This window comes from Rattus norvegicus, chromosome 2 (genome assembly GCF_036323735.1).
Source record: "Rattus norvegicus strain BN/NHsdMcwi chromosome 2, GRCr8, whole genome shotgun sequence".
Taxonomy (NCBI): domain Eukaryota; kingdom Metazoa; phylum Chordata; class Mammalia; order Rodentia; family Muridae; genus Rattus; species Rattus norvegicus.
Genome location: NC_086020.1, coordinates 54916939 through 54943720, shown reverse-complemented (window position 1 = coordinate 54943720; position 26782 = coordinate 54916939). Strand labels below are relative to the sequence as shown.

Below are 26782 nucleotides of genomic sequence, written 5' to 3'. Positions count from 1 at the left end.
CATTCAAATCACCACACCTATTTATCATCATCCTTACTTCTACTTCAATTACCCTTGATTGTGGAGAGAGAGAGAGAGAGAGAGAGAGAGAGAGAGAGAGAGAGAGAGAGAGAGAGAGAGAACATGGTCACCCATGGCACATGGCACATCATGTGTGTGAAAATCAGAGGACAATCTGTGGGAGTCGAGTCAGTTCTTCCTTCTCATTGTGTGGGTCGTGAAAATTGAACTCAGGTCATCCAGGTTGGTAGCAATGACCTTTATGTGCTCAGCCATCTCTTTTGTCCCGTTACGATCATTCTAATGTAATTTAAACAAAAACAAAAAGCATACTTTTGAGGTTTCCATTATATTACAGTGCACGTGTGCTTCCACATTTGTTTAGCCCATCTCCTCTGTTTGGTCCTGGACACCTGACAGGGGATACATGAGAAGGAAGAAATGACAGACACTATCCAAAACCAAAACCTTACACAAACAGTGGGATTGGGTGGACTGTCTCTCTGTGATGGAGAGCAGCTACGGCACAGCACCCTGGAACGTGAGCTGGTTTGCTATGCCCATCTGAGGATGGGGTGGGGTGCTAGTCTGTGGGGAGCAGTCTCAGGTTGGGGTTACCTGTGAGAAGGAAGCTGTGGTTAATAATTTTTGCACATACTGATCAAACACTCTTATTTGGACCAAAGAAAGGTTTTGACATCCGTTTGAGCTGCTCTACCCCGCCCTCACCACACACACGCACCACCAACACAGTCCCTTTTAAATTTTCCTGGTTTCTGTAGTTACTGAGATTGTATGCTGTCATTTGAAGATTTGGAGCTAGGGTCTTAGATAAATGACAGTGTGCCATGTTGATCTTTCTGAGTCTGGGTTAACTCATTCAATGTGATATTTCTAGTTCTATCCATTTATCTGTAAATTTCATATAAATTTTTCAGTGGAGTAGTATCCCATAGTGCATATGTACCCCATTTTAACTATCCATTTGTCAGCTGAAAGACATTTAAGTCATCTCCATCCCCTAGCTATTGTAAATAGAGCTTCAGTGAACGTGGCAGAGGAAGTATTTGTAGGCATATGCCAAGGGGTGGAATTATTAGGTCCCATAATAACTTTCTTCTTTTCTTTTTTTAAAGCTTTTGAAAACTATCCACACTGAGATAAATACAAAGGGAGGAAGGTAAGAGGACAATAAGGATTCCTGAAAACTCATAACGATTCACAGTATTAACTATCTACCTAAAAAATACCTATAATACAAAGAAGTCAGTGTGTATATATACACAGAAAGAGTTTAAAGGAAAATTTCTCACCTGTAATGACATTGGTTCCTCTAAGAGCAAAAGAGTATCTAACAAAAGAACACACACACACACACACACACACACACACCAGGCATAAGAAGTCTACTTTTGAGTTGTTGGTCTAGGTTGACTCCCAGATATTACAGGCTACTGTTAGTGGCCTTGGTGACAAGGCAGAGGTCACCTGCCAAAGGTGAATGATAAATCTATATTGCTGATGACTCTATGCATTTCAGACACAAGGCTCAGAAACCCTGCACCCTTTCAGGATGGGACCTGAAAGCTTTATATTTCAGGACTCGCTTTCATGGTACCAGAAAGTGCCATGCAAGTGTCCAAAGGAGAGAAGCAATCAACAGCACTTCCCAGCTGTGAAGCCTGCGAAGCAACAGTAATGACCAGCATGGCATAATGACTTTAAGGGCACACTTAAAGTGTCACTCACACCTTGTTGGCTACCAATACCTATGTAATTGGACTTAAGACCTGCTCAGCAAGCACAAGGAAAACCTAGCCAACTGCCCAAGGACAGTGAAGCCATGGATCTTGCAGGAGAACCTGCAACTCTCGCTGCAGGCATATTGTTGTGTGCTTGTGTTATTCAATGCCAATTTCCCCACCCCATATCTGATTGTAATCCTTATTCTGAGACTCTCCTGTCTCAGTGTTGTGTAAACATTGCTCCCAAATTCTTCCCTGATTGGTCAAGAAAGCTAACTGATTATCCAATGACTGAGCAGGGGAGAGAATAGGGCTGAACTTTCTCCCAGCCAGAGGAGGTAGGAGAGAGTCCAGGAGACATCATGAGAAAATATCTAGAGCCCAGAGAGCCACATCTATACTAAAATGCAAATATCACAGGGATATTGAGGTAGCCAGATTAGTTTAGGGGATTAAAATAGAGTAGTAATACCCAGTCGTTGTTCCCTTAATGCTTGATAAATAAATACAATAATACAGTCTCAATTATTTGGGAGCTAGCTGGGTTAAGAGAAAAACTACAACATTCATTTAAAAACAACACTAACATTAATTATATCCTAAATATCTAAACCCACAGATAAGTGTAGTCATTATTCTTCATCAAGAAAACTTCTCTTTGCAACAGACAGAAAACCACAACTAATCAAAATGCAGTTGGAACCTAGTTCCCACGGATGTATCTACAACCCAATTCTTACATGTGAGGCTCAGGGGTTACTGTGGAATTCAGGATGGAAAGATTGTAAGAGGCAGAGACAGGGAGTTTGCTGTAAGATTGTATACTAGGAATGTCAGGAGTTAAACCCATAAATCTCACCAGCATGACTGCCTAACCATAAACTGAACAGGATGACACCCACAGCCACGACAGTACAGATGTGGGAAAGCCCACAAGGCCCCACCCTACACGAAGAACTACAGTGAATAAGGAATGCTAAGAGTGACAGAAATGGTCTTTCCAGGCGATCAGATCTGAAAACATAAACAAATACATACAAGTCATCGAGCAGACTGAGCAGGTTGTGTGTCACACACACACACACACACACACACACACAACCACCACCACCACCACCACCATCACCACCGCTACCACCACCACCACCATCACCACCGCTACCACCACCACCACCATCACCACCACCACCATCACCAACTACAACTACTACTACAACAACAACAACAACAACAACAACAACAACAACAACAGTTAAAGAAAATGGAGGCTATAAATTTGGAAGACAGCAATATGAGAGGCTTTGGTAGGAGGAAAGAGAAGGGAAAAGCGATTTGATTATATTATAATCTCAAAAATAAAAGAAATAGCTAAAATAATGAAAAATAGCCAGGCAGTAATGGCATACACCTTTAATTCCAGCACTTAGGACACAAAGACAGGCAGATCTCTGAATCTGACCCAGCTTGGTCTAAAAGAATTCTAGGACACCAGGACTACACAGAGAAACTCTGTGTAAACAAAACAAAAAAGAAAAAAGAAAGGTGGGAAAGAAGAAAGGATGGAGGGAAGGAAGGAAGAAACAAAGGGAAAAAGAAAAATATGTCTGAGTGTTTTGCCTGTATGTATATGTGTGTGCACTGTATGTATGTGTGTGTGCACTGTGTGCATGCCTGGTGTCTTAGTTGGGGTTTTCATTGCTATAAAGAGACACCATCGCCACAGCAACTTTCATAAAGGAAAACATTTAACTGGGGCTGGCTTTCAGTTTCAGAGGTCTAGTACATTATCATCCTGATAGGAAGTATGCAGACAGACTTGGTACTGGAGGACCCAAGAGTTCTATCTTGATCCACAGACAGTAGTATACAGCCTGTGTATTACACTGTATACTACATTGGGTGTAGCTTGAGCACAAGAGACCTCAAAGCCCACATCCCACAGTGACACACTTCCTCCCAAAAGGCCACACTTACTTCTGCAAGGCCATACCTCCTAACAGTGCCCTTCCCAGTGGTCCAGGCATTCAAAGACATGAATTTATGGGGGGCTGTTCCTATTCAGACTATCTTATCTGCTGCTTTGTGGATGCCTGAAGAGTACACTGGATCTCCTAGACCTGGAAGCATTGATGCTTGTGCGGTACCATGTGGATGCTGGGAACTGAATCCCAGTCCTTGTTGTGCTCTTAACAGTTGATCACCTTCCCAGTGCCCCCTACCCTACATGTGTGTGTGTGTGTGTGTGTGTGTGTGTAATATATACAATGTAGTATATGTATGTATAATATGTACATATTTGTGTATGTATATGTATATATTATATGTATATTAATATGTATATATGGATATTTTGTCTGCATATTTGTCTATGCACTATGTGAGAACCTATAGATAGGGTTTTGGCAGTATATACATGATATTTGTACCCTGCAAATTGTTTTGTACTAAGGAGCCAAAACCATCCAATGGAAAAAAGATAGCATTTTCAGCAAATGGTGCTGGTTCAACTGGAGGTCAACATGTAGAAGAATGCAGATCGATCCATGCTTATCACCCTGTACAAAGCTTAAGTCCAAGTGGATCAAGGACCTCCACATCAAACCAGACACACTCAAACTAATAGAAGAAAAAGTGGGGAAGCAACTCGAACACATGGGCACTGGAAAAAATTTCCTGAACAAAACACCAATGCTCTAAGATCAAGAATCGACAAATGGGATCTCATAAAACTGCAAAGCTTCTGTACAGCAAAGGACACTGTGGTTAGGACAAAACGGCAACCAACAGATTGGGAAAAGATCTTTACCAATCCTACAACAGATAGAGGCCTTATAACCAAATTATACAAAGAACTCAAGAAGGTAGACCGCAGGGAGTCAAATAACCCTATTAAAAATGGGGTTCAGAGCTAAACAAAGAATTCACAGCTGAGGAATGCCGAATGGCTGAGAAACACCTAAAGAAATGTTCAACATCTTTAGTCATAAGGGAAATGCAAATCAAAACAACCCTGAGATTTCACCTCACACCAGTGAGAATGGCTAAGATAAAAAACTCAGGAGACAGCAAATGCTGGCGAGGATGTGGAGAAAGAGGAACACTCCTCCATTGTTGGTGGGATTGCAGACTGGTACAACCATTCTGGAAATCAGTCTGGAGGTTCCTCAGAAAATTGGACATTGAACTACCTGAGGACCTAGCTATACCTCTCTTGGGCATATACCCAAAAGATGCCCCAACATATAAAAAAGACACGTGCTCCACAATATTCGTAGTGGCCTTATTTATAATAGCCAGAATCTGGAAAGAACCCAGATGCCCTTCAACAGAGGAATGGATACAGAAAATGTGGTACATCTACACAATGGAATATTACTCAGCTATCAAAAACAATGAGTTTATGAAATTCATAGGCAAATGGATGGATCTGGAAAATATCATCCTGAGTGAGGTAACCCAATCACAGAAGAACACACATGGTATGCACTCATTGATAAGTGGCTATTAGCCCAAATGCTTGAATTGCCCTAGATGCACAGAACACATGAAACTCAAGACGGATGATCAAAATGCGAATGCTTCACTCCTTCTTTAGAAGGGGAACAAGAATACCCTTGGCAGGGAATAGGGAGGCAAAGATTAAAACAGAGGCAGAAGGAACACCCATTCAGGACCTGTCCCACATGTGGCCCATACATATACAGCCACCCAATTAGACAAGATGGATGAAGCAAAGAAGTGCAGGCCGACAGGAACCAGATGTAGATCTCTCCTGAGAGACACAGCCAGAATACAGCAAATACAGAGGCGAATGCCAGCAGCAAACCACTGAACTGAGAATAGGACCCCCGTTGAAGGAATCAGAGAAAGAACTGGAAGAGCTTGAAGGGGCTCAAGACCCCTTATGAACAACAATGCCAAGCAACCAGGGCTTCCAGGGACTAAGCCACTACCTATAGACTATACATGGACTGACCCTGGACTCTGACCTCATAGGTAGCAATGAATATCCTAGTAAGAGTACCAGTGGAAGGGGAAGCCCTTGGTCCTGCCAAGAATGAACCCCGAGTGAACGTAATTATTGGGGGGAGGGCGGCAATGGGGGGAGGATGGGGAGGGGAACACCCATCTAGAGGGAGGGGGGAGGGGTTAGGGGGATGTTTGCTCGGAAACCGGGAAAGGGAATAACATTCGAAATGTAAATAAGAAATACTCAAGTTAATAAAAAATTGTTTTGTACTTTCTTATCACAAAGTTTAGCATTCACTTTGGAAAGGTCTAAAAAATGTGATCATACTTATTGCTAAAGGGAGAGGGGGTATTTATAAGCTAAGAGAATTCTGGTGTTCCGCAAATTTAAAAGAGTGCTGATGTCAGGACTCAGTGGTCCTTAAATAGTTGAAATTTAACCAGAGCTGACTAACTCAGCTCAGCAGAGCCAGAGGAGATCCAACATGGTCTTCAGGACCCATGAGAAAGCATGGCATGGGACAGGTAATGGAAGTGAAGATGCTATCGGTATATTTTGATATTTTGACTCTTAATGACATTTATAGGGAGTAAACGGATAAAACATAGGTGCAATCAAAGAACCTAATGAATATTTCACAGTATCTATTTTAACAAGGAACTATTCTTTGATTCAAATACTAACTAAAGCTGACTAATGAATCCTGAGCAGGTTTTCCTACACCAAACTCCATGGCTAGAAAATGAGTCATCTGACTATGTTCATCTCATTATGTCTTTTGTAAGGCTCCCATGATGCGAATAGTGGAACTGAGAGCTAACTCCATAGTCGGAAAGAACCCATAGACCCACAACTTTTCCTTTGTCTTTGGGTTACATTGCCAGCCATATTTTACGGAGCTTGGAAGATAGGCAATTTTTAAAAGAAATCAATTTTCTAAGTCAAAGGTTTATATTGTTCAAATATTACTCTCTGAACAACTATTTATATGATTTTAGGTTTTATTGTGTTTCAAACTACTGATGATTCTGAAGGCATGTGGTGGAACCCTGATCTATTATTTTCCTATCTCAGTCATTAAACTGTTTCCTTGTGAACTTTTCCTCCTTGTCAACCAATAGACAACGATATCTCTTTCCTACCCTTTACATCTGACCTTTACAACAATTGCTGTGGAGACCACCCTCTCATCTCGACTTATAGTTTATATTTGACAATCCATTAGCTTCTCAGAGTACCACATGACTCTGTTCTCTCCAAGCTGCACTATATCTCCATGTCATCTAGTTAGGGATATTTTCTGTCTAGTGGTTGACTGAACTGAGAGGACAGTGACAAAGTGACAAATGATGTCCTGTTAGAACAGAGGGCCCAGTCTCATGTCCAATAACCAATCTCAGTAGTGTGCTTTTTCCTGTTCCCCGAGGTCATCGTTGACTGCTGCTCCAGTCTACATTCTTGCCTGGTTTGAATGTACTTCCCCATTTGCTCTCTAGACTTCCACTAAACTCAGTCACAGGTTTCACCTTAAGTATGTCCTTCACTTCTCTGTGGTGTTTTGCTGCCTTCAGGGAGAGTAAAGGTCTTAACTTCCACAGAGTCTATCTCTTCAGCTAACTCAACAGCAGAACTTGTCTGACTTAAGTCTCTCCAACAAGAAAGTTCCTCTTAATGCTTCACTTCTATCTTTACCTGTCAAAACCTATTCTAAATGTCTAAACCTATTATACCAGGAGAGTGTTAACATTTTGTTGTTTCCTCCTACTCTTTTTTAATAGCTGTAGATTCACTTGTGTTTGGAAGAAAAAGTAGAAAAATCTCATTACTCTCATTGCCAGGTAAAGAAGGATCTTGGAAAACTACATTATTGTAGTTTAACAAGGAAACCGACACAGATACAATTCAGGAACATTTTGCAGGTTTTTGTCAACTTTATGTGACATCAGTTGCATGTGTACTTAGTTCTATGAAAATTGATCAAATAGTCTCGTGTCTATTACCACGGTGAAAAAGGTAACAGGACAGCCACAGCACCTGCTGTTGTTTTGTTATCACACACGCATGCTTCCCTCCTCCCACCTCCTCTATCCCTAAGTTTGATGACCATTAAAATGTTGTTTTTTAAACGGAGTTTTGTCACTTTAAGAACAGTAAATGAACTCATATATAGTTTTCAGGCTTTGTATTGTTTTCTCTTACTCAACATTCCCTTGAGATTCATTCAAGTTATAGCAAGTATCGAGTCACGTCTTTTTATTGCTAAATCTATGGCATGGATGTTCATGACGAAATCTTTAGATGTACTTGTGGATACAAGCAGAACTGATTGTGGGTCTAAAGAAGCACTGCTCCCTCCAGGGAGAGTAAAGGTCTAAACTTTCACAGAGCCCATCTCTTCAGCTAACTCTTTCAACAGCAGAATTTGTCAGCCATGGAATACAATAAGAAAAGATATAATCCAGTAGATTATGTGTGAGGTCAACCAGGAGTTAAATACCATTTACTCATTCTTACATAATATCACTATATATTGGGAAACACACTGACACCTTACGTAGATCCTTTAATTTAACCCTCACAACAACTTGTTGAATAGATAGCTACCTTGCTTGACCCTCGTTCAATAAATAAACAACTTGAGGACTAGGGATTTTAATTTGCTTTCTGGTTATCATACAGTGAAAGAGCAGAGATAGCATATGGATTCAGGTTTGCATAAATTGATCCCCCTGTTGGTCCACTAGGATGATATGGTCAAAGGCCATTTTGTTGAAATTAAGGTCCAGTAGACAATTAACAGCATGGCCAACATGGGGCTTACATACATTTTGGAGTCCATCCTGTGGTTCAGAGGAAGGCCTCTGTTCTCGATATAACCTCTGCATGTGTTCTAAGGCCTCACCTTCCTGTTGGCTCTCTTCCATTCTTGGCTTTTGCCTGGCTTTCTTTCATTTTCCAAGGTGCTAAGCTCTTTCCCAACTCAAGACATCTTTCGTATGTTATCTCCCGAATCTTGTAAGTTCTTCTGTTCCACGCAAGTCACAGATTTCTTGCCTCTTAGCTCCAACTTAACCTCTTGGCCTACTTGTGCAAGCATATCTGGACCCTTTAAATTTTTACTTTTGTCAGCAGATATATTAAATGATTTGATTGTAGAGGGAATTAGAAAGGTGATATAGGAGGCAAAAGGTCTTTCCTGGTTGTGAGTGCACTTTCTTGGCAGTGAATGGGCAGCTTGCTGGTACCAGGCTCCTACCAAAGAAAGATAACCCAAGTTCTCTGGGCTATAAATTGTTATATAAAAAAAGCAACTGCCAGCTTGCTTTAACAATCACTTGGGAAATTTTAAACTAGTGAGACTGCTGTGAGATACTTGTCCATGAACAGATTTCCCTAAAACCTTGGAGCCAGTGGTTCTCAACCTGTGGGTCGCAAACTATTGGAGACCAAATGATCCTTTCACAGGAGTCACATATCAGATATTTATATTAATAACAGCAGCAAAATTACAGTTCTGAAATAGCAATAAAATTTTATGGTAAAGGAGGTGTATCACATTGGAAAGGTTGAAAACCACTGCCTTAGAGGATTTTTGTTTTTCTTTAAATTTCAGGAAACGGAGTTCCAGGACATTTTTCTGAAGTGAACCAGTGACTTACTGCCACCCAGTAAACTATGGACATGAGGTCTCCAGAAAGATCTGAATCTTTGTCCCATGAGTACAACTACTTCTTCTGTGACTTTTACTCTTCAGATCTTTCTTCTTATTAAAGATACACTGTCATTCTAATGCTTCATAGTTTCTTAAGTTGAATTTTCTATGTTCAAATTACCACGGGGAGGCCTTGCTCCATTCCCTTTCTTAGCAAGATTTTGCTATTCAACTCAAGATTCTAGCTCACCACTTGCCTGAGTCTGGAACTAGACTCAAAGCTATAATAACTATGCTCAACATCATGTGTTTGCTTTCTCTTCATTAGCTTCTGGCTGAGCAACTATCGCTCCTCATTGGCTAATTTTATTATCATTTAGGTGCCAATATCATTTCCTGAGGAATGTTTTCTTTGGTATCTCATATCAAATAATACTCCTTTATTTTTCCTTCCTAGTCCCTTCTTCCACAATTCTAAAACTTGAAATTCGCTGTGTGTTGTTACTATCTCTATGCTGCTTTACTAGATAAACTGTAGGAGGGCAGGGGTTATGCCACAAGTATTTACTGTTGTAGTCACGGTGCCATCGATCAGAGTTCATAACCAAATAAATATGGAACAATCCTAGTATATAGAAGTCATCTATAGCAAGTAATTACACTTGCACGTCATTGTTAGTCATTTGGTATATTTAAATGAAAAAATAAGTCTGTCCCCACCACCAAGCCAAGTAGAGAAGTTTCCAAAAGAATGTTACAGGCCATTGGTATTAGTAACAGAACTGGTAGTTCAGAGACAAGCAAGATTTCCTTTGAAAAAAAATCTTTAAATCTAAAAGCTTTAAATCTTTCACAAAAATCTGCATAAATTTATTTCTTCTTTGCTGGATATTTAGCTAAATTTTGAATGTTAGTGAAAAGGCAGATAGCACAAATGTGATTGATTTGCTTCTTTCATAGTTTTGACACATTATAATTTATCTGAGATTTAAAAATAAATCTAGCATTTATCTCTTATTTGTTCTATTCATGTGCGTTTCCTAAGGTAAAAAGAACTAGCTATAAGTTGGAGGGGGAAATGATTTTGTTTCTAGTACAAGGGTTCTGTGTTTAAATACTTCATTGTGAGTTAAGGTGAAGTTGTTGCCTGTGTGTATCTCTGCAATGAAACCAGCTTTCTATGGGAAGTTACTTTGTTATGATCTTGAATAAGCCAGAGAATCATGTATTCTATAGTTTGGAGGTTAAGAGTCTCATCCTTTTCATTCTCCTTATCTGCAAACAAAGGACTAGACTATTAGGTTCAGATCCCTTCCAACTCTCTCTCTGAAAATGAACACACCTCAATATCAGTTAAACACTAATTCCCAGTGTTAAGGCTTTTCACTTAGAATACCGTGGTTTGATGCATTATCATGATTGTAATTTTTTTCTTTACTTTTGTGTGTATGGGTATTTTGCCTGCAAAATGTCTGTATATGTATATATGTCTGTATATAATGTCCACGGAGGCCAAAAGAGGCATCAGATGCTGTGGAGTTGGAGGCCTGGAAAGTTGGAAATGGCCATGTGGATGCCAGGAATCTCTCCAGTTTGCGCCTGTAAATTTTATTTAGTGCAGTTTGGCATATTAGAATATGGGTCTTTAATTTCTGTGGGTTGCTTGCTTGTTTGTAAACTGGGTCTCATGATGTACTGGCTACTCTAGAACTGGCAGCATCCTTCCAGCCTTAGCTTCTCAAGTGCTGGGATTACTGAGCAGTATGTCAACACTCTAGCATGTATTTGCACTCTTCAGTTCACCTTAATTGTAGAATGTAATTTTCCTGGCCTTCAGATTCTTCATTAGAACGTAACATGAGGATTTGTTGTTGATATTGTTTTCAATTAAAAACCATTTTCTGAGTACAAGCACCGAGGACACGGAACACATTTAGAATAAAACGACAAGAGGAAAAACACCACCACCACCACCAACAAATGGTCACCATGGCCACTTGCAGAAAAGTCACTGTGGTTAGTCACTCTTAAACGATCACATTACTATTTTCATACTTTTAATATTTTCTACTAGGCTACAACAAAACCTTAAAAAATAAAATGGGAAGGATAGAGTTATTCAAGATATATTTTGCCAAACCTGGGGGGTTGGGGTGGGGGGAACAAACCAGCATTAGATTTCCGTGGCCAACGGCAAACATTAGCCTTCATGAATGCAAAGCCTTTTGACATCTTGAGTGCTGATTAAAATCCGGAAGAACACATAACACTTGTCAGGAGGGTCTCAAGGTGAAACTAAAACCCAGAGCGGTCGCTACCATGTTTAGGGCGCAAGACATTTAAGGTACTTTAAATGTGAGCTAGCCAAGATAAATCCGAGCTAAAAACAAGCTCCAGGGTTAAAATTCGGAAAAGCGTTACTCTAGCTAGCTCGCCGAGTTGTCAGCCCTCACACAACGTCTAGCAGCTTAGATGAATCTCACCCGACCGCAGACTTCCGTTTGTGACCTCCCCCATTACAATCAAGTTTTATTTTAGTTAACCTCCTTCACTACAGCGCCAACCGCTGCAATCCTCTTTCCAGACCTTCCAATCGGCCTCCTTCCAGCCAGCTGAGGTGGCTGCAACCTCCAGGCACCCGCGGAGAGAGCCGACGTCCTATTGGTTCAGCCCGGAGCATGGTCGGCTTCCGATTGGTTGAAAGGAGGAGGCGGGAGAGAGGTGTGCCCTTACATCACACCGGTCCCTCTCAGCACAGGATTGTGGGAGGGAGAGGGCCACTGGGAGGAACTCAATACCCGGAACGACCTTTGCGGGCCGGGGCGGTCGTAGCCCGGAGCCTATGTCTCCGCCCACCATCAGGGTGGGCTCCGCCCCCATTCCGCCATCCAGGCCGTCAGGTGATCTCCTGCCCGCGTGGTCACGTGGACAGGGCGGGCGCGCCCGAGCTGGCCATGGCGGCCGCAGTGTCCGGTGTGGTGAGGCGGGTGGAAGAGCTCGGGGACCTGGCTCAGGCTCACATACAGCACCTTAGCGAAGCCGCGGGGGAAGACGGTGAGGGAACGCCGCAGAGGGAAGTGGGCGGACGGTAGTGAGACCCGTGGGGCCGCTGCGCTCCGTAGCTAGAAGGCGCGGCCTTCGGTTCGAGGCGGGGTCCTTACTGAGGGCTGGCACTTCTGAGCCGGTCCCTATTGGGCAGTCATTGGACCTCTGCTCAGAGGTCGTGTTACCAAGGCAGCGTTTTCTAGATTCCTTGAAATTCTTTTTGTTTACATCCGACCAGATGTGTGGTGTCGAATCTGCGAAAAGGGTAGACTTTAAATAAAAGTACACATTGACGTTTTCCAGAATGTTTATACTGTCCAAAAATGAACGTTTTTTTTTTTTTTTTGGCATTCAGTAAATGCGGAGAGACATGCATGACATTTCACTTTCTCATTAGTGCTTTTAAATTTCCACTTTGTGTTCACCTCAAAGTACAACTGTAAATAAGTAGTATTTTACACAGTTACGGTGTAGTTTAAACGCAACCCCCTCCCCCGCACCTTTCCCACCACGCCACGCACCATTTAGTGTTTAGCTATTTTCTTACAGGGGAAAATGGGTTAGGAAATACTTGGTTTTTCTGACATCAGACTCAGTTTGGTTTTTATAAATTCTCAGTTGCCAATTGGTTCGATGGTACTTGTTTTGTTTGTTTGTTTGTTTTTGAATGTTGAGCCTTCACCTTACAGGAGCTTTAAAATTCATGTGATTAGATTCGAAGATTAGACCATAAGGAAACTTTCTCCCAGGTGATTGAATAGTTGGTATATTAACAGAATCAGTTCTTCAATTAAATGAAGCACATGACCCACACAGCACACTGAGGCTATATGTTTTGGTTTGTGGCAAGTGGAACATAGGGCTTATAGTCTCTGTTACCTACCTGGGCTATATCCATGTGTCAGCCCAGAGAGCTCAGGTAGTTTTATTTATTCACTTATTACTGAACCTAACAGTAACTCTTTTTTTTGGAAAGAATTCTGTGATCTGATGTAAAAGGAAGCCTGGAAAGGAAAATTTAATGTTAGGTGGCCTTGTTTGGAGGCATTATAGATCTGGAAATTTACTAAAATCATAACTGTAGCCGTCTGCTTTACAAGCTACTAGTCAACATTGAAGTTAATCTTACCAGAGAATTACTAGCAGGGCTTACTTAAAACGAGACTGTATGTATTGGAATTAAACTTGGCCCTTTTTCATACAACAAAATTAATATACATCAGAGATTTGTCCTTTAGCTTAACTGCCATGTTTTTATTGAATTGGCGATAAGGATAGTTTCTATTTTATTTAAACTAGATAAGAGAATGCTAACCATCATCCCACCCAAGAATGCTCTGTATTTATGGCCATTTTTTTTGTTATTGTTCATCTATTTCTCATTCTTAACAGTATGATATTGTCCTACATGGAATCATAAGAAGGACTTTCTCTGAAGATTATATGAGTCATCTATTTTTTACCTTGCCAGTTTACTTTAAATATTTCTAGCAAAGGGAATGTGTTTTCATGGACTTTTCCAGAATGATAGATATGCCACCACTACACCCAACCACTCCTCTTCAGCAGTGACGTCAGCAGTTCAGTACAAGTCTTTGTATTTACAATAATCTCTGAAGTTAAGGGAAAAATATAAACAGCTTGTAGAGCACATGGAGAGAGCCATGGTCTGGAGTATTTTGGTTCTCAGTAGACTTTTGTTTTCTGGGTAGTAAGGTTGGTACTTCTGGGCCAAGGGGAGATGTGGAGACTGCTAAGAGCGTTCTTACAGCAATAGAAAATCCTCCAAAGCACCAGCTTATTCAGGAAAACTAAAGTCGTTTAGTGACTGCTTGCTGATAAACCTGATGGTATTTTTATTCCAGCACTGAACAGCTTATCTCTTTATGTAACTGTGGAAGCCACACCAATTCCTACATTGTCTATCCACAGGTAGATGATTAGGAAAGGTTTTGTATTTAAGAACAGATGCTTAAAGAATTTGTGTCTTGTAATATGTTATATATATGTACTGCATGAAATGAAGCAGAAGGGTGGGGCCCTCAAAATCTGAAATCATAAAGAAAATATGGTAGTAAACAGGTGGTTGAGTTAAGATGGTATAGTTTGGAAAGTTGGGTAAATTGTGGTAAGAAAACAAGCAGGAAGTATTGGGGGTTTTATTTTTTTCTTATAGGTTTTGAAGGAATGAGGTAATTTGTTCAATTTCAAAGATTTTTCTTTCTTTAATCATTTATTTCAATTTTATGTGTATTGGTGTTTTACTTGCATGCATGTCTGTGCGAAGGTATAAGATCTTAAGAGTTACAGACAGTTGTGAACTGCCATGTGAGTTCTGGGATTTGGACCCAGGTAATCTAGAAGAGCAGTCAGTGCCCTCAACCGCTGAGCCATCTCTCCAGCCCCCCATTTTGAAGTTTTGAATGAATAAGATAACCCTTTAAAATGTCATTGTAGTTACACCAGCTAGAAATACAAGTATGGTAAACTTAGAGTTGTTTACAGTCTGATATTTTGTGAATATTTGATCAGATCAATTTTTTTTTTAGTTAATTTAGCAAGTATATGGGGCTGGGGATTTAGCTCAGTGGTAGAGCGCTTACCTAGGAAGCGCAAGGCCCTGGGTTCGGTCCCCAGCTCCGAAAAAAAGAACCAAAAAAAAAAATTTAGCAAGTATATTATGAAATTGCATGCATTCAATGGCAGCTTTTTCTGTAAACTTGTAGATTTTTGTATTATTTCAGTAAAAGTTGTAAAATTTTAAGTATTTAGAGCATGTCAACATTGTAAAAGAAGTATTTTAAGAATAGACCGAGAGCTACATAGAGGGCTCAGTGGTTAAGCACTTACTTATGGTACAAATATGAGGAACTGTGGTAAGTGCCAAGTGGTGTAGTGGTCCCCATGTAATCCCAATGCTCCCAGAGCAAGTTGACTAGCTAGGCTAGAAGAATCACAAGCACTGCCTCAAGTATGTGTCTGATTGAGGAAGACACCTTGATGTCAGTCTTTACTATACATGCACACACATGTATAAACACTACATATACACACCCAAGAAAGAAGTGGGCTATATACTTAATTTCTTAATAATGTCTCATAAAAAAGAATGTAGACTGGATTTAACAAATGGCAACAGTGAATCTAAGAAGCTTGCACTCCTTTGCTTTTGAGAGTATGTTTACTTAATTGTGATTGGGTTTTATGTATGTTTGAGGTGAGATATCACTATCTTGCCACAATATAGTTTTGTTATATCAATTATGGTGCATAGCTTTCCTGGTTTAAATGTTTGAATTTATGTAAAATAATCATGTTTTTATTACTTACAGATCACTTTTTAATTCGGGCCTCTGCAGCTCTAGAAAAATTGAAACTTTTATGTGGAGAAGAGGAGGAATGTTCAAATCCATCAAATCTTTTGGAACTATACACACAGGTACTAAAACAAATGTGAGGTCTGGCTGTCTTGGGGGTGCATAAGTCTACACATGTATTCATGTGGATGTGGGTGCTTGTGCACTTATGTGTATTCATGTAGTGGTCAGAGGTTGGAATTGGGTGTTTTCTTCAGTCATTCTCCATCTTGATTTGTACCACTTATTGTGCTTGGAGTGTTTTGTGTGTTTTACATATTCATTTTACTCTTGAAGAAACTTTGAAGGGACATTGACTTGTCCTTGGTTAGTTTGGTGACCACTATAGCCCGGTTTCTTTAGTATTAATCCAGTAGATTAAGTACAAGTACTAAAGGACTTTTAAAGTCTTAGAGGGTACTGGGCATTCAGTGCTGAAATTGTATATATTGATGGCGTGCTTCATTTATGTGACAGCAGGATGCATATTTGGGAATCCCCCCAAAGATTCAGTATTGAAAAGAAGTAGACTGTAATGCTTCCATCATTTATAAAGGTTTCAGGGGTTATATACCTATTAACAGCAAATAATTTAATAATTGATTACATTTTCATAATTATAACACGTTAGTTGAAACATGAATCTTCATTTACTTCTTCAAATGGTGTTATCCCTGATCCTATTTATGGCTGAACAGTTTGCTTACTTTCACATTTAAATGCTGTGCTGACATAGTTGAATGTCTAATAAAGCGTCTAATATTCAAGACTAAACTCTCCCTTATTCTGCAAAGTACCATCTCTTACAGATACATTTCTTCTTTGTCTTAAGGCCATATTGGACATGACATATTTTGAGGAGAATAAGCTAGTAGATGAGGATTTTCCTGAGGACTGTTCTCCACAAAAAGTAAAAGAGCTGCTCGCTTTTCTTTCAGAACCAGAAATTTTAGCTAAAGAAAACAATATGCATCCCAAAGTAAGTCCCGCACTCTCCAGTGATGACGGATCACTGTTGCGTTGTCCTGTTGCTGTTTTGTTCTTTAGAGTATATTATTGTTGGTGGTGAGCGTATCATTGTTTCATGTTAAGATTAAATGAAGAGGTTTGCCAGTAGTGGTGTTATGCTTGAATCCCATCACTTGGGAGGCAGAGGATCTCTGGGAGCTCCAGGCTGGCTAAGATACTGTCTTGTACTTAGAAAGATCCTGTCTCAAGATAGAGGGGGTGGTAGAAGAGAACTTAATACTCTAGGCCATGATCGGAAAAATTACTAACTACTTTTAGAATATTTATATAATGGAATTTGAATTGCAGTGCTCCACAGAACCCTTTTCTAACACAGATATACCCGTTACCCTTTTATAAGTCTTGTTTCTTGATAGTCATACAATCTAATTGATACATTTGTTTTTATTACCTTTTTTTCCCCTTACAGTTTTGAGATAAGGTCTCACTCTGTAAATGCTGGCTGGCTGGAACTGTGTATGCCAGGCTGGCCTCAGACTCACAGAGCTACCTGCCTCCATCTTAAGTACTGGGATTACAATCGTGTCTTGCCACACCCCGTCCTTACTGTCTGTTTAAAATCCTGATCCTAATGAATATTTTCGACCTTTCTTACCAGCACTGATCATCCATCTCCTGCTTCCTTTTTTCTCTGTCATCTTAAGTATTCTCTTGTTCTTTGTCAGATACCCTCTTCTTTTTCATTTAGACATAGACAGGCATTGCCAAAGTATGACTTCTTCATCCTTTGATAGTTTATGTTATGTCTGTAATGTCCAATTCACACAATTTTTAACTGCTTTCTTTAGGTAGGCTTACATATCTAGCCCTGGATATTCTTTTAATTTTTTTTCATTTATTTGTGGGTGTATATGTGTACATGAACATACACGTGCATAGTACACATATGGAGGTCAGAGAACAGCTTGCTGGAGTCAGTTCTCTTCTACCACATAGGTTCTAGAATTGAATTCAGGCTTTGAGGTTTGGCAGCAAGCATCATTATCTGCTGAGCTATCTTGTTCACTCTACTAAATACTTCTTGAAGTAAACTATTTCTTGTATTTAAGTGCCTGCTCAGTGTCCACTTCTTGTTGGCTCTATGTATTCATTAAGATAGGTTAGCAAGGAGGGCTGGAGAAATGGCTCAGGGGTTAAGAGTTCTAACTGCTCTTCCAGAGGTCCTGAGTTCAATTCCCAGCAACCATATGGTGGCTCACAACCATCTGTAATGAGGTCTGGTGTGTCTGTATACATTAAATAAATAAATAAATAAATAAATAAATAAATAAATAAATAAATCTTTAAAAAAAATACATGTTAGCAGGAAGAGTTGATTACCAAGATATAAAAGCCATACCACTACAAACATTTCAATTTATTAAAATTATTTTTTGCATATAGCTTTTCATTATTCTAGCAATTTAATTCTTATTCTAGTCTAATTCCTATTTCTAGAGAAAAGATACAGTCTCAAATTAATGTGTTTCTAAAATGATATCTTTTAATGAGATAATGAATTTTGCATTTTCCAAATAATAGTAGTGGAATTTGCTACTGTAATTTCAAGGTATTTTATAAAACTATTTGTAAATTACAGAATTATTTTGACGTATATTTACCAACAGACTACAATATTTCTACTTAATTCAAATGTACGTTTTCCACTGTGACCTAACTTGGACAGGCTGTGTGAAATGAGGGCTTTTAATTGTTTAGTTTTGACATCTGTAGAAATATTGCTTTTCTTTGTGGTTATTCCTTTTATTTTTCCTTGTAGCTGTGTGATTTGCTTGGGGATGAGCTACTGGAGTGCCTCTCTTGGAGACGAGGGGCCCTGCTGTATATGTATTGCCATTCTCTGACTAAGAGAAGGGAGTGGCTCCTGCGAAAATCTAATTTGCTTCAAAAGGTAAAAAGAAAAATCAGTTATGATTTTGATTGTTGACATCTCCAGGATCTAGAGCATTTTATAAGGTGGTGAGAGGAGAGGTCTGCACTAGCAGACCACAGTTCAGGCTCACAGGCTCTAGAGTTGCTGTGAAGACTAAGATGGCAGTGAACGATGTCATCATTCTCGATTTTTATGTTCATCTGATGTAAGATAAAGCTATTTATTTCTAAATATCTTCTTTGGTTGAAATAATCTTGTTGTGAATATCTCTTTGTAGACAAGATACTCCTGAAGAGTCTGTATGACCCTGCTCTTAAAACAGTGTGGCCTGTGATTTATCTCTGTTCTAACAATTATTAGTAGTAGTATAGAGACATGGATCTTAGTACTGTGTCACTAAGAATTCTAGCTCAGTCTAAATGTACCCATAGTTTTCATCAGCTTGGAAGGCTATACATTCTGGTAGAAAAATTTAGTTAAAATATAACTGAATCATAGAAAGGGCTGAAAATTTAGTCTCCTGTTAGAGTACTGTCTAGCATGCATGATGCCCTTGGTTCAGTTCCAAGTATTACAAAACAAATGAAACTCCATATATATTTGTAAAGTTCTTTTTAATCCATCTTTACAGAATTTATCCTTTGATAACATTTCTGAACAAATGTATTACTGCAGCATGCGTTTGTAGTTGACATTTTTTTCTTGATTCATATTTTTGTATTTGGGGGTTTATTTTATTAGGACAGTCTTAGAGTGCTGAGTCCAAATGCCATTGGAATGTAATAGTAATTATATGTACCTGTATGTCAGTCTATGTAATTTTGAGTAAAGAATGAGAAAAGGGTACTTGTTTTTTAAGTTCTTTGTGTAATGTTTTAATTTATTTGGCTTCTTTATTTAGTACCTGGTTGATGGGATCAATTACTTGCTACAGATGCTAAATTATCGATGCCCTGTCCAGTTAAATGAAGGTGTTTCTTTCCAAGACCTAGACACAGCTAAATTACTGAGTACAGGTAATGTGGTTTTTTTTTTGTTAAAATTTTCTAAGTGGTTGAAAATTTTTTTAAAGGTTTTAGAAAGCTTGCTAACTTTACTCTCATTTAAATTTCATGCTAGATTTTAAATGAATTCAAGTATTAAAATCTTTACATATAATGTAGAAAAAACACTTTTAAAATACTTAGTTTTGGTTAGATGTGGTGGCACAAGTCTTTAATCTCAGTACTCAAGAGCAGAGGGATGTAGGTCTGTGAGTTCGGTCAGTTTGATCTACATAGTAAATTCCAGAACAGCCAGAGGTACATAGTAAGCTGTGACATACATACACACACAAATGTGTGTATATATGTTATATATATGGTGTGTATTATCTATGTATGCACACATATAAACTATTATTCATGTGATTGTGTATGGGTGAATGGATATGCATGTATGTTGGTACCCATGGAGGCCAGAAGAGGATCCCAGAGGGGGCTTGCTTGAGAGAGTTAATGTATCATATTACTTTTGCTTATTTTTATTTTGACCGGAATCAGATTTGGCTGTTAATGTCATACTGGAAGTAAGTTTTAAAGAGGATAGACATTTGGGCTTTTTATGTCCTTGATACATAGAACTTATTTTACACATAGAAAGCATAATGTAGCGTGCTTTTTCATTTTCATGAATGCAAACCGCAGATTTGGCTCTCCTCTAATTATTTTTTGTTGATACTTTAGTGAGTCAGCTATTTTGTTGAACCTCTCTCTTACTTCACTTCCCACTGTTTTTAGGAAGAATTTGAAGATGACAATTTGTAAGAACAAATTTTGGGATTTTGGTACATTTAGAACAGCAGAACTGAATTCTGCTGCCATCCTAGTTGTAGTTCTATTGAGTTGTTTTAGGTGTGTCTCATAGTCACTGTTCTATTGCTGTGAAGAGACACCATGAGCAACAAGTAGCTCTTATGAAAGAGAGCATTTAATTGGGGGCTTGCTTAGGGTCACAGAGGATTAGTCCATTATCATCATGGTAGAAGCAGGGAGGCAGGCCTTGTGCTGCTGAAGTTGCTAAGAGCTATATCCTGATCCATAGAGAGCAGGCAGAGAGAGAGAGAAGGAGAGAGAGAGAAAGAGACAGACAGTCAGAGAGCTTGGGCCCAGCAGAGAGCAAGGCTCTGGGCTTGACATGGGGTTTTGAACCCTCAAAGTTCACTCCTGAGTGGCACACCTCCTCTAAACAGGCCATAACCTTAATCTTTTTAAATAGTGCAACCCCTCAGTGACTAAACATTCAAATATGTGAGCTTATGGGGGCCATTCTTATTTAAACCAACATGTGAAGCTACCATGATCATTAATTTGAGCTAGGTTTCCTTACTACACAAGTAGTTATACATTAGAATAAATCATTTATTTGTATTAAGTGACCTTAAGTTGAATGATCATATATCTCAATACCTGTCTTTGTTTCAATTACTTACTTTTTAATCTTCTGGGTTTTTGAAATAAGGTTTTATTGTATAGCCTAGGTTAGCCTTATAGGAAGCTGGTCTGCAACTGTAATCTTGTCTACAATAACTAGAATAACAAATGTTCTTACTACCTCTGGCCTACCTAAGTAATTTATGTTTCTAACAAATTAACATGCTTTGATAATAAATATTTAATTACACACTTGCTGGGAATAATGTTAAAGGAATAGTCACCTTCTGATGGAAATTGTCATGGGTATTTTTTTTCCTAGCGATACAAAGCATTTTGGATGTCATCATTTGTGATAATTTAGAGTTGTATAGCCTGTCAAATACATGAAGACACATGAGACTAACGGTAGACTCAAGTATAGAACATGTCATAGAGCATCTTTCATTTGTGTTCACAAGCATGATTCAAGGAATTCATGAGAGGTCTGAAGTTGTATACCGAATTTAGGGTATAATCTAAAAGGGCTCCACTAGTGAAATTAATTCTCAAAAAAGGTCCTAAAAGGGGCTCCTAGAAATGTTAAGTAAGCACACTTAAACGGTTTTAAAAAATTGTCTGACAGTACTCTGCTTGGTCTGGGGGCTGAACTTTTCTAGGTTAAAGAGAAATGCTAAGTTAGGACTGTGCTAGTGAGAGTGGCCTTCTCCAAGTTAGTAAATGATATGGAAAGGTTTATTAGTGTTCCAATAACTGAACACTATAACCATAATTCTGCCTGTTCTTCCCAGGAATATTTAGTGATATTCATGTGCTGGCTATGATGTACAGTGGAGAAATGTGCTACTGGGGAGTAAAGCACTGCACAGATCACCAGTCAGGAAACCATGAAGTTGACACCGATGTCTTTGGAACAAGCTGCACCACACACAGAGAACCCTTGGATTTTCGAGAAGTAGGAGAAAAGATTTTGAAGAAATATGTGTCGGTGTGTGAAGGACCTCTGAAGGAGCAGGAGTGGAACACCACCAACGCGAAGCAGATCTTAGGCTTCTTCCAGCAGCGCTGTAGCTAGGCCTTCATGTAGGTCTCAGCTGGAAAGAAGCAAAGATTGCTGAAGTGGAAAAGATGGTTCCGAAAACAGAGATGTACTACACTGATCTTGAGACTGTTACACTACATAAAGATGCCCAGTGTGACTACGCTTCTCTAATGCTGTCACCTTTCCCTCTGTAGTCTTGGGTCTGTGAAGAAAGTATTCTCTAATTTCTGAAATGGCATATGTGCCATTCGAACTGAACCTGAACTACATGTAAACCTGCCACTGGTAAGGAGGAACCCAATGTAGACGGACAGTTGTTTTCTAATATTTTATGTTATATTTTTTATTGTACTAAAATATATGTAACACAGAATCTCCTTATTTTGAAGTATGCATACTTCAAAGATGAAAATCAGTTTTTCTCCTTGTGTCAAATATATGGTATAGATATCAATGTAGGCAATTGGAAGATTATGACTAATAATTAGATTTCATTTCCAGTAATCTAAACATCAAAATATTTTAAAAATGAATCTTATTTATTTTGCTATGCATTAGTAATAATACTTAAATTATTTACTTATCCATTTTATAAATTATTTTATTTTGCTTAAAATAAAAACTACATGGTTTCTCCAATAATGAAGGTAAAAGTCAGAGTAGAGGAGTCTCCCATTAGTTCAGATGCTTTTAGGGCACACCTTTGCATATAATGAACTTTACATATGTTTTGCCTTTCACTAGGATGGAAATGCTAAAGGCCAAAGAGCCTAGTTTGCTGTCTTGCTCACTGTTTTTCTGCCTACCTCAAATCCTGTTGTCTTGCGATGGTCTGTATGATACGTTCCGATGCACTAGGCTTTTGTCCCAGTGGCATCTTCACATTCCCGTCATTTCTGTAACTGCACCTAAGCAGGAACCACACTCAGTTTCTCTTTCTGAAGTCTTAAATATTAGTAAATGATGACAATTCTCATCTTTCCAGCTTTCAAAATTTCCTTGATTTTATTGGTTTTTCTCTGCAGCTTTCAACCTCTTCACAGGCTTCTTTCCAGTGCTCTAACCTTGAACAGTGAACCTCTTTCATGCCTTTTTTGCCCTACCCTTCATGGGGCATCACCTGAATACTGTCCTCCCTTGTTTCCTCTTCTGTCTTACCTGTTGGAGTCATCGTTGGCAGGCTCTCACACTGTATTATCTTGTCAGCCATTCCTTCTTAGGAGACTGAGTTTTATGGAAGGCATGCAGTCCTTCAAAGTATATTGCTACACATGTGACTTCCTGTAAACCCTAACTGCAAGCTACTAAGGTGCCTCCCCCTCCCACTATGGTAGAGTCAAAGTTCATTGGTCACTTCTACCCTTTTTCTTTCACAGGAAGTTTAGATTCTGAGAGAATCAACTCATTTATGCACTTTTCTGTTTTAAAGGAGAAGAGGTTGCCAGCTTTCTGCTGAAGACTGATCTTTGTTATTTCCTTTGTTTCTCCTGTAGTTTCTCAGTTTCTGCCTGTCCTTATAAAAATTTTGTTCTCTTCTTTCTCTCTCTTTTTCTTTACTCTAAATACTCATGTTAAGCAGTATTTTTCACAGCCATCATGGCTTTTGTCAGGCTGATTTCTGGGAACTGGAATCCCAGTCTCCTTGCTCTCTGAATTTTATTTTTAACTCCCTATTAAATGTCTCCACTTTGACAAATACTAACTGCATGGTCTTTTTAAGTTCAATATGAGCAAATAACAAATTTTCATCTCTTATGGAAATCTTCTCTGCTTCATTTCCCTCCTGTTTTGTATGTTTTCCCAAATAGCAAATAGAAGGTCCACTTCCCATCCTTAATTCTGCATACACTCTTATTTGTGTTCTAGACCAACAGTTTTCAGACATCAAAATCCCAGGCTTCTTTTTTATAAAATTCTGAGTAAGCAGTGGAAGCCAAGGGATATCCCTCAGTCCCTGCCACAACTCTTGGCCTGTCTTTTTACAACCAAGATTTTTATGTAACCTAGCATTTTAGCAAGTTTTACTAGGAAAATATCGTAGCTTTCTAAATCTTCAATGTGAATTTTAGAAGCACAGATTTCTTTACTGAATCCTGATCAATCATCATAATCAATCAAATGCTTCCACTACCTTCCCAAGCACTTACGTTTTACAGCCTTAGTACTGTTATAGACGTCACTATTGCTGGGCCCTTCTCTGTGGCCAGATAAGTACTTTACTGGTGTGACTACCATTAGTAATACTGTGTCTAAAGGCTTTTTTCAACCCTTTCCAGTAGAAGTTAGATGTTTCTTTAATTTCTCTCTTCCTTTCCCATGTCACCACAGTACAAAGTATTGTAATTATTTTTTTTTACTACTGGATGAACTTCATATCTTAAAATTTTATCTTTGCATTCACTGTTAATTGTATGGTAGGTAGTAATGTTTTTTTGAATTAATGAGGCATGATTTGAAATGCCAAACTTTGCACAAAAGGGTTGCTGCTATTGCATTCCAAACTGCCATGCTCTCTATACCACTGGTTGATACAGCAAAAGGGAGTATGTCTTCCTCGGAGGAGTAAAGTGTTAATTGAACACTAAACCTGAGAAAATGAGACTTTGTCTTCAGAAGCTGAGAACTTCCATTTTTGCCTTTATGACCTTTGTGTGCTCACTGGTTGGTATAATTATGAGGGTATTTCTGGGTGCTTTTTGTACAATTTACTCCCCTTCCCCAAACAATTGAAGAACAATTTGTAGACCATAATAGTTGTAGCACTTTCTATGGTGGTGTTATAAAAGGAAAATGCATCTTTTTTTATTAATTTAATCTTGATGAGTAAATTGTTTTATTTAGAATGAAGTAATCTCAAAATAACAAATACTCCACATAAGAACAGTAATAAGCTATAATAGATTCTTTCAACAGCTAATGTTTGCCTACAACATGTTGTATTCTGTCCTAGGCACTGAGGGTATAGCTGTGTAAGCACCCCCCCCCCCCCCGTTATAGAGCTTTTAGTGGAGGCGACTGTACAGTATGCCAAGTGATAACACTGTAAAGCACTTAGCAGGGTGTAAGGACTACTGTGACTGGAGATGGGTGCTATTGTATGTAGAGTAGTTAGAAAGTTCCATCTAAGCTGCCTTCAAATTCTATCCTGTTGTTTCTCATGCCTTGTATTCAGTACACTCAGATATTTTCCTATGCTTAAGATCTTCTCCTTTGTTGTATTTAATGTCTTTCTCATCTGTTTCTAATGCATGCTGCCTAAAGCCTTGGGTTCTTCATTCATCTCAAGTGGTTTTCTTTCTACCCTCCAGTTCCCTTTTCTATTTTCTATAAGGTTATTACATCTGCCCACAGAAACCAAAACTCTATAGTGTCTTTAGCATTACTTCCTATATATCTTAAACACAATGTGAGGTAGTGTTGTGTGAAACATTACATTAAGAGGTACTTAATATAGACACAACATATGTATTATATCATGCTGGTGTTTGGTAGCTTTTGCTTTCCTGCTTCTAGTAAAAATTTATCTTCAGTTTGAATTTTCTGCTGTTCATTAAATGTAAAATGTTATAGGATTTTCAACAATCCTTAAATGTTTATCATTCTTTACTCAGTATGGATTTCCTGATGTGGAGTAGACTTTAAGACTTGATTTAAGAGCCTGTCTCTTGCTATGTTTATAGGCTGTCTGGCTGGCTGCTGTGCATTATTTGATGTTAAGGCGCATATGGTGACATCCTCTTACCTTTGCATACAGTGGAGAGAGGTGAAAGTCATGACTAAGAGGGCACCATAAAAGATACATTCCCAGCTTCAGTCTCGTGCTCAGTATTGTGATGTTCATTAAAGTATCAACTGTGTCTGAAGGTGTTCTCAGTGATCTTCATGATGTTTTCAAAACCCACTGCTACTAACATGGTCCACTTGTACATTGCTTGACTCCTTGGGCCCTTTTATAACTCTATGAGGATACTTCATCTGCCACAGTATCCAGGATTCCATAGTTCTCTAGTATTACTTACCCTGAATTTATTTAATATAAAATGAAATATATTATAGAAGTATTATATCAATATAAGCTTAAGATAGCCAGAATTAAAAGTATTCATTATGTATTATGCCGGCGTTTAGTAGTTTTGTTTTTGCAACTTTTAGTGACATTTTCCAGCTACAGTGTTTTGGAGCATATGATTAATAAAATAAAGTGACATTCCCCTACTTGTTTCTTACTTTCTTTTATACTGTCCTAATTTCTGAATACCTTCCTTCTGGTCCTAGTAACTTTCAAAAAGGTTAGCATAAGGATTCAGATTGTTAGTTCTGGAATTAGAAGGCCTGAGTTAAATCACAACCCTGTCATTTCCTAACTAATTCTATGTCAGTTATTAAATCTTTATTACACACACACACACACACACACCCATGGAGGCTAGAGTTTAGATCCCCGGAACTGGAGTTAGAGATGAATATAAGTTATCTGATGGTGTGTTGGGAATCCCAACTCCTATCCTCTGCAAGAACAGGAGGAGCTCTTAAGTACTGACCCATATCTTACTTTTAACAATTATTTCTATAACAAACTGAATTCTTCCTCATTCAGTAGATAATTAACATTTCCTTTGAATATAAAAGCAGTGGCATTTTCATTTCTTCATACTTAAA

General features: G+C 38.8%; 1 protein-coding gene across 2 annotated transcripts; it reads left to right on the top strand.

Annotated features, from left to right (window-relative positions):
* The first annotated feature begins 12143 nt into the window (after window positions 1–12143).
* Window positions 12144–26338, top strand: Rimoc1 (RAB7A interacting MON1-CCZ1 complex subunit 1). 2 transcript variants are annotated; one of them, NM_001395104.1, is given in 6 exon segments: window positions 12291–12421; window positions 15745–15851; window positions 16601–16747; window positions 18557–18688; window positions 19572–19686; window positions 21873–26338. In NM_001395104.1, coding segments are annotated over 6 exon segments (885 nt in total). In that variant the 5' UTR covers window positions 12291–12321; the 3' UTR covers window positions 22157–26338.
* The last annotated feature ends 444 nt before the right edge of the window (window positions 26339–26782 follow it).

Excerpts from the sequence above, each read along its gene's own strand:
- Rimoc1 (XM_017590858.3), top strand. The coding sequence starts at position 12,322 with ATGGCGGCCGCAGTGTCCGGTGTGGTGAGGCGGGTGGAAGAGCTCGGG. Across the intron at positions 12,422-15,744 it reads CGAAGCCGCGGGGGAAGACG|ATCACTTTTTAATTCGGGCC; the intron begins GTGAGGGAACGC and ends TATTACTTACAG. Across the intron at positions 18,689-19,571 it reads AATCTAATTTGCTTCAAAAG|TACCTGGTTGATGGGATCAA; the intron begins GTAAAAAGAAAA and ends TTCTTTATTTAG.